Source organism: Gadus morhua, chromosome 12 (genome assembly GCF_902167405.1).
Source record: "Gadus morhua chromosome 12, gadMor3.0, whole genome shotgun sequence".
Lineage (NCBI taxonomy): Eukaryota > Metazoa > Chordata > Actinopteri > Gadiformes > Gadidae > Gadus > Gadus morhua.
Genome location: NC_044059.1, coordinates 6,088,554 through 6,101,119, shown reverse-complemented (window position 1 = coordinate 6,101,119; position 12,566 = coordinate 6,088,554). Strand labels below are relative to the sequence as shown.

The window sequence follows — 12,566 nt, the reverse complement described above, 5'->3', positions numbered from 1 at the left end:
GGCACACGCTAATGCAATAAAAAGTTAACTATGGGTAAATAGAGGACGTATTGTCAGAGTCTATCTATGAAGGCCTTGGAGGAAACCCCAGAGCACCGTTAAAATACCATGTTCCCTATGCATTGGATTATGGATTATTATTTTGAATGTGTGTGGTAACAACAATCATGGCATAACCTTGTAGTTTACAATACACTCTATTGAGCAGTGCCATTGTTATGGCCGTTTAGAAATGAGGAAAATCTTCTAAAAGGCATTTAGAATTCCTTTAAAACATGAGAAATGATTTCCCACAAGAAGAATGAGCCATGTCTTTCTGACTCCTGTAGTCACGCTAACATTTTTGTAGCTAATCCAATTTCAATTGTACGCTCTGATTAGTCTCAGCCTCACTTACAATTTCTCTGGCTTTAACCATCCGCTACAATGACTGCATATAACTATGGCTGAACGATTCATCAAATTCAAACAGACATTGCGTGGAAATAGAACGAGATTTGCAAATTGCATAGGTTGTGATTAGAAAGATATACTTTTTATTTTTTGAATATTTATTATTTTGGGGGATTTGTTACTGTTACTGAGTTGAGTCAGTCATGTTGTATTGGTCATACTATATCATTATTTATTGCTTGTTTAGTGAATAATACAGAACATAAGGAACTTTAAAAAGAAAAATCGCATATTAAATCTCCCCAAATCGTTCAGCCCTACCTGCAACTATGGTAACATGTACTGGCAGTTATGTCCTTTAGGGACGGTTACGGTACCTTCTGCCGGGGCTGGTCCGGGGACGACACCACCACCGTGTTGCAGACGGTGAGCGCCACGAAGAAGTCGATGATGTCGGCGAGGTCGGAGGGCAGCTGGGACATGGGCTGGCGGTGGAAGTGGATGAAGTTCAGCTGGCTGCCGCCCTCGTTCACCTTGTCCAGGAGCTGGGGGTCCGGCGTGATGTCCTTCTCCTGGGGACAGAGGAGGCGGAAAGAGGTTGGAGGCAAGGTACAGAAGTGTGTTTGTCGGGGCAGTAGGCAAGCATATTAATAGTTTCATATTCTACCACCAGGTGTGACTGTGATTAGCCGTTACAAGCCTTTTTGAAAATCTGCCTCTTCTGACATCAACGCGTGTCCACCTAGATGTGTGCTGTATAGATCAGTCTACCAGCCAACCCAGTGGACTGTAGCAAACGTTGCTCATCTATCTAGCATACATCTAGGTGGACACGCCCACTTGTGATGTCAGAAGAGGCAGATTTTCAATACAGCTTGTAATGGCTAATCACACTCACACCTGGTGGTATAATATGTCACCTTTAACATGGTCATGTACATTGGACATATACCAACATGCTGTGTTGGTATTTCTTCTTGGAAAAGTGGAGGATTTATTGTGACAGTAGGGATTTTGGGCTTGCTAACCATGTATCACACAGGGGACAAGTAAGGCTGTGTTTTACCACGCCACGCTAGCCATGTAGCGCACCGGGAAAGAGTAAGTATTTTAAGTTGCATTGCTAACCATGTAGCACACATAGAGCAAGTTGGTCTTTATTCAGGCATGCTGTGCTAACCATATAGCACACAAAGCGATTTTGACTTTATTTTAGCGTACTGTGCTTACCATGTAAAACACATTGAGCGAGTGAGCCTGTATTTGAGCGTACTGTGCTAACCATGTAGCTCACATAGAGCAGCTGAGTCTGTGTTTTAGCATGCAGTGCTAACCATGTAGCTCACATAGAGCAGCTGAGTCTGTGATTTAGCATGCAGTGCTAACCATGTAGCGCACAAAGAGCAGCTGAGTCTGTGATTTAGCATGCAGTGCTAACCATGTAGCTCACATAGAGCAGCTGAGTCTGTGATTTAGCATGCAGTGCTAACCATGTAGCTCACATAGAGCAGCTGAGTCTGTGTTTTAGCATGCAGTGCTAACCATGTAGCTCACATAGAGCAGCTGAGTCTGTGATTTAGCATGCAGTGCTAACCATGTAGCTCACATAGAGCAGCTGAGTCTGTGATTTAGCATGCAGTGCTAACCATGTAGCGCACAAAGAGCAAGCGAGCCTGTATGTTAGCGTGCAGTGCTAACCATGGGGCTGCTGAAGGCGGTGTGCTTGGACAGGATGCTGGCCCTCTTAGCCTCGGCGCGGCTGCCCGTGCGGCGGTGGGACTTGGTGCTCTGGGAGCGCAGGACCACGCGGGCGCTCTGGTGGCTGCCCACGCTGTCCCGCCTGGGCAGGGTGCCGCCGCGAGACGGGCACTCCGCCTCCTCCTCAGACTCCAGCTCCTGGTACATGGCTAGCCGCCGTGCTGGGGGTAAAAACAGGAAACAGGAAGTTACAACCGAGGTTTTCCTTTATTATTATGGCAATACCATGTGTGAAACAGTAACATTCAACAATAACAACGTGCGAAGAAACAAGCATCACAAATGCTGCTTTGACATTTGAATTTAGCACATAGGACCTAGCATCTAGCATCAAAAACCTAGAACCTAGGTATATCCCCTAGCATGTAGCAACATACACCTCAGGCATCCATCACAAAGCATCCGCCACGTAGCATCCACCAAATAGCATCCAGTACCTAGCAACTATCCTCTAGCAACCAGCCCCTAGCAACCAGCACCTAGCAACTAGCCCCTAGCATCCAGCGCCTAGCAACCAGCACGTAACATCCAGCACCTAGAATCTATGTTCTAGAATCAAACTCTTAGCATCCACTACCATATACTAGCATGTACTAACTACATGAACCACCAAGCATTTAGCATCCATCACCTTTTATCTATCCTCAAACATCCATCCTTTGGCATCCATATCCTAGCATCATCAATCTAGCATCTAGCACCTAGCATCCAGCACCTAGCATCCAGCACCTAGCATCCAGCACCTAGCATCCAGCACCTAGCATCCAGCCCCTAGCTTCTAGAACCAAGCAACCAGAACCAAGAATCCAGCACCAAGAATCCAGCACCAAGCATCAACAATCTAGCATCTAGCACCTAGCATCCAGCACCTAGCATGTAACACCTCGCATGTAACACCTCGCATGTAACACCTCGCATTTATCCCCTAGTATTAAGCACGCAACAAATGACGTCCAGCCCCCTCGCACCTACCCTCTAGCCATCCATCACCTAGCGTCAACCGACACGGCGCCATCACTCACCATTTGCATCATGGGAGTACTCCACGCCGGCCACGGTGCAGCGACGGAACACCATCTTGTTCTCCGTGAGCGTGCCGGTCTTGTCGGAGAAGATGTACTGCATCTGGCCCAGGTCCTCAGTGATGTTGAGGGCGCGACACTGCAGGTGCGTGTCCGTCTCCTCGTCGTACAGCTCTGAGTCCTGGTGGATGAAGAACACCTGGCAGATCTTCACGATCTCGATGGACACGAACAGGGAGATGGGGATCAGAACCTGGGGGAGGGGAGAGGGGTGGAGGGAGAGATACAGAGGGAAAGAAGGAAGGAGACAGAGTGTAGAGGTAGACAGAGACAGAGAGAGAGACAGAGAAAGAAAGAGTGTAGAGAGACAGAGACAGAGAGAGAGAAAGAGGGGGGAGACGGAGCGAGAGAGAGGGAAAATTAAGAGAGATTAGTTACCTAGCATCCCTAGCATAAAAGCAGAACATAAAAATAGACCTTAAGTATACGCACACCTTAAGTATACGTTCCCAGACTACAGTCTCACACCACATAATAAACCGAGTTACTGGTTCCATCCTGTACTCTACCGCCTACAGAGAGAGACGGAAAGCTAAAGTGAAAACCAGCTTCTGTTGTGATCAGCGAAGCTGTGACTCCAGATGAGGACAGCTGAGCTCCCGTTCCCCTGTACAGCGGGTCGTTAGGTGAGTGAAGAAGGGATGGGCATCATTGAGCAAAATGTCCTTACCCGACATGCATCTCTAATAATTCACTATTTGGGTGACTAAAGGCGGGATTATGGTTCCACGTTGACGCAGCACAAGGGGGTAACGGACCTGTTATGTCCTTGCCGACCCTCCTTGCGTCCACGGCAAGGGCCTTACGTGTGCCGCCCAAAAGTTGTAACCTTGCGTCGAGGCGACGTACCCGCAAGGGCTGTGATTCGTCCGCGAAATACATAATGTCCGGCAATACGCTTTGTATGTAAAAAATCTAAAATGCAAAACATGTAACTTTTTCTTTCATAGCCGTAACCTTCTTTGAGAGACGTTTTTTTTTATTCAGTCATCGTAGACTTGACCAGAATGGACTACGACGACCAAATAGCAGCCTATCTTCTGTTTTTGTTGCACATTGTTTGAGTCATATTCTGCTTTCAAGTTGCTAGAATCTACTAGTAGTAGACCAATTGTAAAGTAATAGCTTGCACAGACAAAGACCAACGATTTTGTTCTCTCTTTACCACGGACATACATAGCCACACGTAAATCCGACGCAGAACCATAAAGGTTCACGACTACTTCGAAGTGACTGCGTGGTCATAGCGTTGCGTGAACGTGGAAACATAATCAGCCCTTAAGTAATATTCAGTCTTAATTAGTCCTAGTCGCTCCGCAGCTACCGTTCATAAGAAAACACACGACCAGGGCGGGGATCTTCAGGGATTTGTCATCATCTGATTGATGATATGGATTTAAACTTTTCAACATCAGGACAGGCTGACATTTGAAATGACCTTTTGTTATACAAACATCCCAAAAACAACTTTCAGGATGAGTAACGCTTTTTCAGAAAAGAATAAAAATAGCTTTTCCCACGGATAAAACCTATTTCACATAGTGGAAGACAGGGGATGACTTGAATGTGAATATCTCTCTCTCTCTCTCTCGCTCTCTCTCACAACCTTGGCGCGACCACTACCTGGAAGACGATGATCATGGTGAGGAAGAGATAAACCGCCGACAGGCCAGGCGATACGTTGGCTCCCTCGGGGCTGAGGACGTCAAACACAGGCCTCTTATCACCGTACTGAAACAGCCACAGGCCGTGACCTGAAACCACACCCAAAAACACACACACACACACACACACACACACACACACACACACACACACACACACACACACACACACACACACACACACACACACACACACACACACACACACACACACACACACACACACACACACACACACACGAGGTCAGTTAGCCGTCGCCATCGATGGGACAAACCACAAATAAAGCACAGGATACGGGACCCCGACATCAGCACTCCGATCACGTCGCTCCAAACCGTCGGCTCCTCCTCCACCCACTCCTCGTTAACCCCCCACTTAGACCCTCCACCCCACCTCCCCCCACTCTGTCAGACCCCTCCATCCTCCATCTCACTCCCCCCTCTTCCTCATTGCCCCTCTCCCCCCCCCCCCCCCCCCCCCCCCCCCCCCCCGACCACCTGCCCCCTCTTAATGCACCTCTCCTCATCCGATTTCCCCCATCTCCCCCATTCCCACCCACCTCCCTCATCCCTCCTCCCCCATTCCCACCCACCTCCCTCATCCCTCCTCCCCTATTCCCACCCACCTCTCCACCTCATCCCCCACCTACCTTCTCGTCACCTCATCTCTCCTCTCCCCCCCCCCCTCCACCTTCACAATGGGGGGGTTGGTTTCTCCATCACAACGCCACTGCAGTCCACCAACGCTCCACAGTCACAACAACGACACAGAGCACCAGGCGGTTGGTGCGCGCCGCGCGACTCACCGATGGCCGTGAAGAGGCACATGACCAGCAGGATGATGACACACCAGAACACGTCCACGTTCATCTGCCGTTCCAGCTTGCTGCGCTTGTAGCGCGGCCCGTTGTTGTTCAGCATGGCCTTGGTTTCATGACCTGGGACGGGGTTGGCGTAAATACCACAGCATTTGGATCCAGCAGGATGAAGAGGGAGCGGGATCAAATGGTATCAAAAAGGATCAAAAACAATAAAAGAGTCAAATGGCTGCAGGGTAACAGGCCATGGGATGATTATAGGGTGTACTTGGGCCCGCGGTTCCCAGTCTGTTTTTGGCCCCTGAACACATCTTAAGGTCTTTGGGAAAAATAAAATAAACTAAATAGTAAACAGTTACCAGCTGGGGTGAGGGGATTAGGAGGCAAGAGGACAGGATGGAAGTGAAGGGGATAGAGGAGACGTTGCCATGCCGACCTGCGTAGATGACGATGCCCACAGCCTCCTCTGTGTTGCGGATGGTGCAGCCGCGCAGAAGCAGGTTCTCCTTGTAGAGACCACACTTCCTCCCACTGCCGTGGATGCTAGGAGACACACAGAGAACCACACTAGAGAACCACGCAAGGAGACACATGGAGAACCACGCTAGAGAACCACACTAGAGAACCACGCAAGGAGACACATGGAGAACCACGCTAGAGAACCACGCTAGGAGACACACGCTAGGAGACACACAGAGATCCACGCTAGGAGACACACAGAGAACCAAGCAAGGAGAACCACGCTAGAGAACCACGGTAGGAGAACCATGCTAGGAGAACCACGCTAGGTGACACACAGAGACCCACGCTAGAGACCCACGCTAGAGAACCACGCTAGGAGAACCACGCTAGGAGACACACAGAGAACCACACTAGGAGAACAACGCTAGGAGACACAGAGAACCACGCTAGAGAACCACGCTAGGAGACACACAGAGAACCACGCTAGGAGAACCACGCTAGGAGACACACAGAGAACCACGCTAGAGAACCACGCAAGGAGAACCAAGCTAGAGAACCACGCTAGGAGAACCACGCTAGGAGACACACAGAGAACCACGCTAGAGAACCACGCTAGGAGAACCACGCTAGGAGACACAGAGAACCACACTAGGAGAACCACGCTAGGAGACAGAGAACCACGCTAGAGAACCACGCTAGGAGACACACAGAGAACCACGCTAGAGAACCACGCTAGGAGAACCACGCTAGGAGACACACAGAGAACCACGCTAGAGAACCACGCTAGGAGAACCACGCTAGGAGACACACAGAGAACCACACTAGGAGAACCATGCTAGGAGACACAGAGAACCACGCTAGAGAACCACGCTAGGAGACACACAGAGAACCACGCTAGGAGACACACAGAGAACCACGCTAGGAGACACACGGAGAACCACGCTAGGAGACACACAGAGAACCACGCTAGAGAACCACGCTAGGAGACACACAGAGAACCACGCTAGGAGAACCACGCTAGAGAACCACGCTAGGAGAACCACGCTAGGAGAACCACGCTAGGAGAACCACGCTAGGGGACACATGGAGAACCACGCTAAGAGACACATGGAGAACCACGCTAGGAGACACATGGAGAACCACGCTAGGAGACACACAGAGAACCATGCTAGGAGACAGAGAATCACGCTAGAGAACCACGCTAGGAGACACATGGAGAACCACCCTAGGAGACACACAGAAAATCACGCTGGGAGAAGTTGTATTGTAACTAAATGCATTGAGGAATGGCTGTCTCTGAATGGTCTGTTGGTTTAAAGCAAGGTAAATGACTAAACTTTGCATTTCCCCATCCTAATACATATTGAGCCACAACGATACATTTATTCATTCATACAATCCTGGAAAAGTGGAGGAAAAGTAAAAACAATAGCAAAGTAACAAATAACTAACTCACACAAAATCGTACACTCACACAGCACAAAACAAACCTAATAAATGTATATTTTTTAATTAACAAAAAGGGATGAAGAAGGGGAGTTGAGGAGGTTGCAGTCACTCGCCCCGCCTCCACTGATCAGGCCCTGAGGATCACAGTCATCGTTGTGCTCCAAACGGAACCCCCGTCTCAGCACTAAATCCCTCTCACAGACCAGCGAGCGTACACGAGAATCACTGGCGTACACTACAACTTACACAAGGGTACACGGCAGCTCCCTCCGAACTCCCCTAGTACATCATGCTTCTCACACCCCATCACATGACTGTGTCTTAACCCCGCCCACCCAGGAAGTACCAACACCTCTTGGGAGTAAGCTTCGACTAATGAACAGGATCAATTTGGAGTTAACACATTAAAAAATGAGTCCAGTGTGATTGTGTGGGACTGTGTCAGGATTGCAAAGCCAATCTTAATCCTATTATCAAAAAAAAAAACTGGATTAGAAGTGTTTTAGGGGAATTGTCCCAGGCCTTTGTAATACTGATATGTTTGAACCTGTGTTGTGGTCATGCTCTTGAAGAAATGAACAAACGATTAGTTGGCAGCGTAAGCTAGCAGGTCGCCACTGGGACTGCTGTACCTATCGCCATGCAGCCTCTCCAGATTAATGTCCGTCCCTGGGGAGGACATCAGCAAGAGTGCAGCACCCCTAAGAGTCTCCCCGGCGAATTAATCACCACCCCAGACAGAGTGGCTTCTAGTGGCTACAGCTGTTGCTGCTGCTGCTGCAATAATGAACTAAACACTGGAGACAGGGTCAGCTGTGGATGAACGCACCCTGATCCTCCCCCGTGATTCAGGGACCTTATCAACCTGGCCATCGTGTGCTTGTTTGTCTCCTAGCAACGCTGTTACGGCTGTTTTCGTAGGGTCTCCGTCAGAGCTGAGTCGAACCGTCAGAATCACATGGGTCAAGATCAGCTGACAGAGGGTATGTCCGCCACCAGACATAGCATCTACTCCTCACCCTCTTTTACCCTCCTTGTACTCACCCGCCTCTCCCAATACTCTTTAATCTCCCTTCTCCTCTTCCCTGCTCCTCCTCCTCCTCCTGCTCCTGCTCCCGCTGCTGCTCATCCACCAACCTTCCCACTTCTCCTTCTCCTCAAGCCCCTCCTTCACTTCTTCCATGAACCTCCTTCCTCCTCCTGCTTCTCTTCAATTTCCCCAACTCCCCTCCTCCTCCTCCCGCTGACGCTTTTCCCCTCACGCCTCCTCTTCTCCCCCAGGCGACTTTCAGGACATCACCTCATGTTGTGCCTCAGGAGAACATGCATTCAGCCCCAGCTCAGAGTACACCAGCACATCGACACAGATCAACCACACGTGTGACATGTTTTCAATGCCACATGTGCCAAACCGTGAGAACATGAGAAGGCGTAGGCTGGCGTGATGTGCGTCTACAAAATGGTAGGTAAACCAGCAGAGAGCTTGCATTGGGAAGAGGAACAGACCATCCGAACACAGATACTCAAATGTTCCTTGACTTGTGGCACAACCCCTACCCTGATGACATCATCGTCCGTGTAGCAAAGACTTCCCCAGCACCAGCCGAAACAGAATAGAAACCCAATGAAGGTCAACGGAGGTGAAGGTTAAATTCAAGATAAAAAATAAAATGCCTTGACTTACTGCCAAACCTAGTTAAGTCATAATTATTCATATGTTTACCTAGCCTCTTGCATACACCCATGTTTACTCTGATAAAATATTCCCAGTTCATTTAGAAAGGTAAATATCTGGAAGGAAGGATTCAGTAAAAAAAAAAGAAGAAGATGGATGCTGATGCACTTAAAACTTCACACCTTAATTACATTGAAAATTCAAGGGAGCAACTGAAATATGTTTCTTGTTCATCACAAAATGATCCGCAATTTAAAGCTTGTCGCCTGGGAAGAGCGTCAAGTGTTTGGGTGTAACGAAATCATCATGAAAACATGAAACTCCATGACAGTGCCATGACAGAATAAGATGGAGAGAGCACCCATGACCGCGTCTGTGACAATAAGCTTAGCTATGGAAAACAACATGTATCTTAGCAACAGAAAACATTAAGCATGTTACAGAATAACAACATTTAGATTAGCAACAGAAAAAATGTAGCTTGATACAGAAAACAAAGTTTGGCTCAGCAACAGAAACCAGGATACGCATAAAGCTTGGCAACATAAAACAATTGTATGAGTAGCAATACAAAAAAACATTAGTTTAGCAATAAACAATAGCATTAGCTTAGTAGTAAACAACAAAATTGGATTATCAACAACCCAACTACATTTAGCTTAGCTGTACAGGCAGATATTGCAAAGTGAAAATAAGCAAGTAGAGTCTGGACTTTGTGTGTATTATATATATATATATATTCAAGAATGATTAGGGAATGTCTCGATCATCATCAAATGTGTCCCTGAACTTGCTAAAAAAACAACAACATTCAAACTAAGTTGTAGTAAGATAAGAGAAACGTCCATTGCATGGATTTCTGCCACAGCCAGTTAGACTCCTGACAGGCGGAGATAATTAAATACATATCTCCTCTCGCTCTCTTCTAAAACCCTTAGCCATAGCATACAACCAAAATATAGCATGAGTGATGACCAGCAGAAATTAAATATTTAGTCACCCGTACAACATTGTGTTGAGAAAACCCCACATGTTCATAGATAAGGCTACAAGGACCTTTAAAATGATGCTTGCATAAATTAGTATTGAGCCATAATTAACCTACCCGAAAAAAGACAATTATAAAGGTCAAAATTTGACGCGCTTTTCTACTCGGAACAATACAATAACCTCCCCATCACCTGTCAACAACCGTCTCATACAAAGAGAAACCTGCTCTCCGGACACTTCATCACACACTAACGCCTGATTTCAGAACACAAAAGGCCCTCAAATGTGGCAGCTAATTAACAACAAACCCAAAACAATCCAAAACAAAACAGCAATTGTTTGTCACGAATAGGGATGCAAAGTGTCAAATCGCCTCTTTTTTATAACTAACTTGTAAACGATCGAGAGGGTTGTAAATAACTAATTACTCACATGTAGCCTCGGAATCGGTTCAGATCGTTGTTGGGCTTTTCACACTCGATTACGCCGTTGTACTTGGACGGGTCAAACTCACAGTCCTGCAAAGGGGGATTTAGCAGGGTTAGTAAACTCATAGAAGACTCTAGTGAGAGAAATTAAAGGCTTGTTCCTTTTATTATCTTACTGTTAAGCACACTTGCGTCCTCACACACACACTCTTAAGTGCACGTAATTTTCAAGTTACCGTTTTCCCGGGGGTCCAGTTGCTCATGTTAAGAATGAATGCACTAACATTCTTGTAAGAACCTTTGTAATAAAGTGACCACCAAATAGTGTATCTTCAGAATACATGTTATTATTGTTGGTTAATCGGTAAGGATTAATTCTTGAAAGAAGCATCTGTATAATATTAAACCACAAATCACGTTATTAACAGTGTCATCGTATTCATAGTGTGGCCCTAATGGCTTACATTTCAATACATCAGGCAGTTAATAGGTTAGGAAATCAAAAAGCAGTTGTTAAGAGTGTGAAGTGAAAGTGGTCATTAGTACAGTTTTTAATGAGGAGCCAGCTTATTCCCAGCAAGGTGTGATCTGTGAACTGGCAGACCAGTTAAAATTAGCCAACAGACCAGATCCAGCTGAGTACACCAGCACATAGACACGTGAAATCTCTTTAAACATACAAAGAAGTAACTTTAAAGAACGAATAAAACGTAACCCCCATTTGAAGAGATTGTGACTTTTAAGGGTATCGGACTGCAAAAAAACAGTTCCATCTTTTGACTTCCTAAAACTCTACTCACTATGATGTCCGATCATGATATTTGCAGTTTTTGCCAAATAGGCAACATACAGGCAAAGCAAAAACAATTTTTCTTCATCGATTTATTTGTGTGATCGACTCCATGGTGCGATGGGGTGAGGGGATGGAGGATGTGGAGATGTAGGGTTAAGAGTGAGATGGGTGAGGTGAATGAGATGGGTGGGGATCAGGGGATGCAAGATTGAGGCTAGAGTCAGATGGAGGAGGGGAGGGGTTGAGATGAGTTGTGGAGGAGGGGTTGAGATGAGTTGTGGAGGAGGTGATTGGAGGAATTGGATCGAGGTAGAGAGGAGATTTAGTCGCGAGTACAGTGAGGTGATGGAGTCATGAGTAGGTTGAGGGGATGGAGTCATGGGTCGAGTGAGGTGATGGAGTCACGGTGGTCTCACCAGGTGGAAGAAGCTGCGGACCACCTGTCTCTGCTTCAGGTTGGTCTCCCCGTCCAGCGTGGCGGTCTCAATGTGACACAGGCGGTCTGGGTCGCTGGAGCTGAGCAGGAGAACGTCAGCCGGCAGGATCTCGTTGCAGCGCAGCCTGATGAAGTCCCCGACCCGGATCTGCTTCCAGAAGCGCTCCAGGTAGCGCTTCTCCGGTCTGCCAGGGGACGGAAGGACAACAGCTTTGGTTTCACTTTGTTTCATTTTCTACTTTTAATGCTTTGACAGCAGAAAAATGGGGCAACTTTGTTTTCGCTGGATAGTGTACTTTCCCTTGGGGAGAAATGCGCCTTTATTTATGTTTAATCATAACCGAACCATAAAGAAAACAAACTGCCATCAACACTGACTGTACACAGATGAATAGCACTAGCTGTTCTAGGTTCTTAATCACAGCATTACAGGACTTCACCTTCCTTTTTTCCTCTACTCCACTTACACTCATTTCCATGGACTTTAGTGCGTTTGCTATACATAAAACACTGCTGCATTATTTATCTTTACGCACCACACGCCTTACTCGATCAATTACTGCACTAACGTTAAAGCATGACTGAAGGCTCCTGCCTCATCCACCCAAATAACCTTAA

The 12,566-nt window shown here is 47.2% G+C and overlaps 1 protein-coding gene across 1 annotated transcript in view; it reads right to left on the bottom strand.

Annotated features, from left to right (window-relative positions):
• The window catches only part of atp10a (ATPase phospholipid transporting 10A), a 38,261-nt gene that overhangs the window by 22,901 nt on the left and 2,794 nt on the right, over positions 1 to 12,566 (bottom strand). Inside the window, exons 2-9 of the mRNA XM_030372031.1 lie at positions 11,929 to 12,133; positions 10,724 to 10,809; positions 6,152 to 6,258; positions 5,704 to 5,835; positions 4,857 to 4,987; positions 3,174 to 3,426; positions 2,092 to 2,312; positions 771 to 965 (exon numbers count right to left, since the gene is read on the bottom strand). Coding sequence (XP_030227891.1) covers positions 771 to 965; positions 2,092 to 2,312; positions 3,174 to 3,426; positions 4,857 to 4,987; positions 5,704 to 5,835; positions 6,152 to 6,258; positions 10,724 to 10,809; positions 11,929 to 12,133 — 1,330 coding nt within the window. The remainder of the gene's footprint in view (positions 1 to 770; positions 966 to 2,091; positions 2,313 to 3,173; positions 3,427 to 4,856; positions 4,988 to 5,703; positions 5,836 to 6,151; positions 6,259 to 10,723; positions 10,810 to 11,928; positions 12,134 to 12,566) is intronic.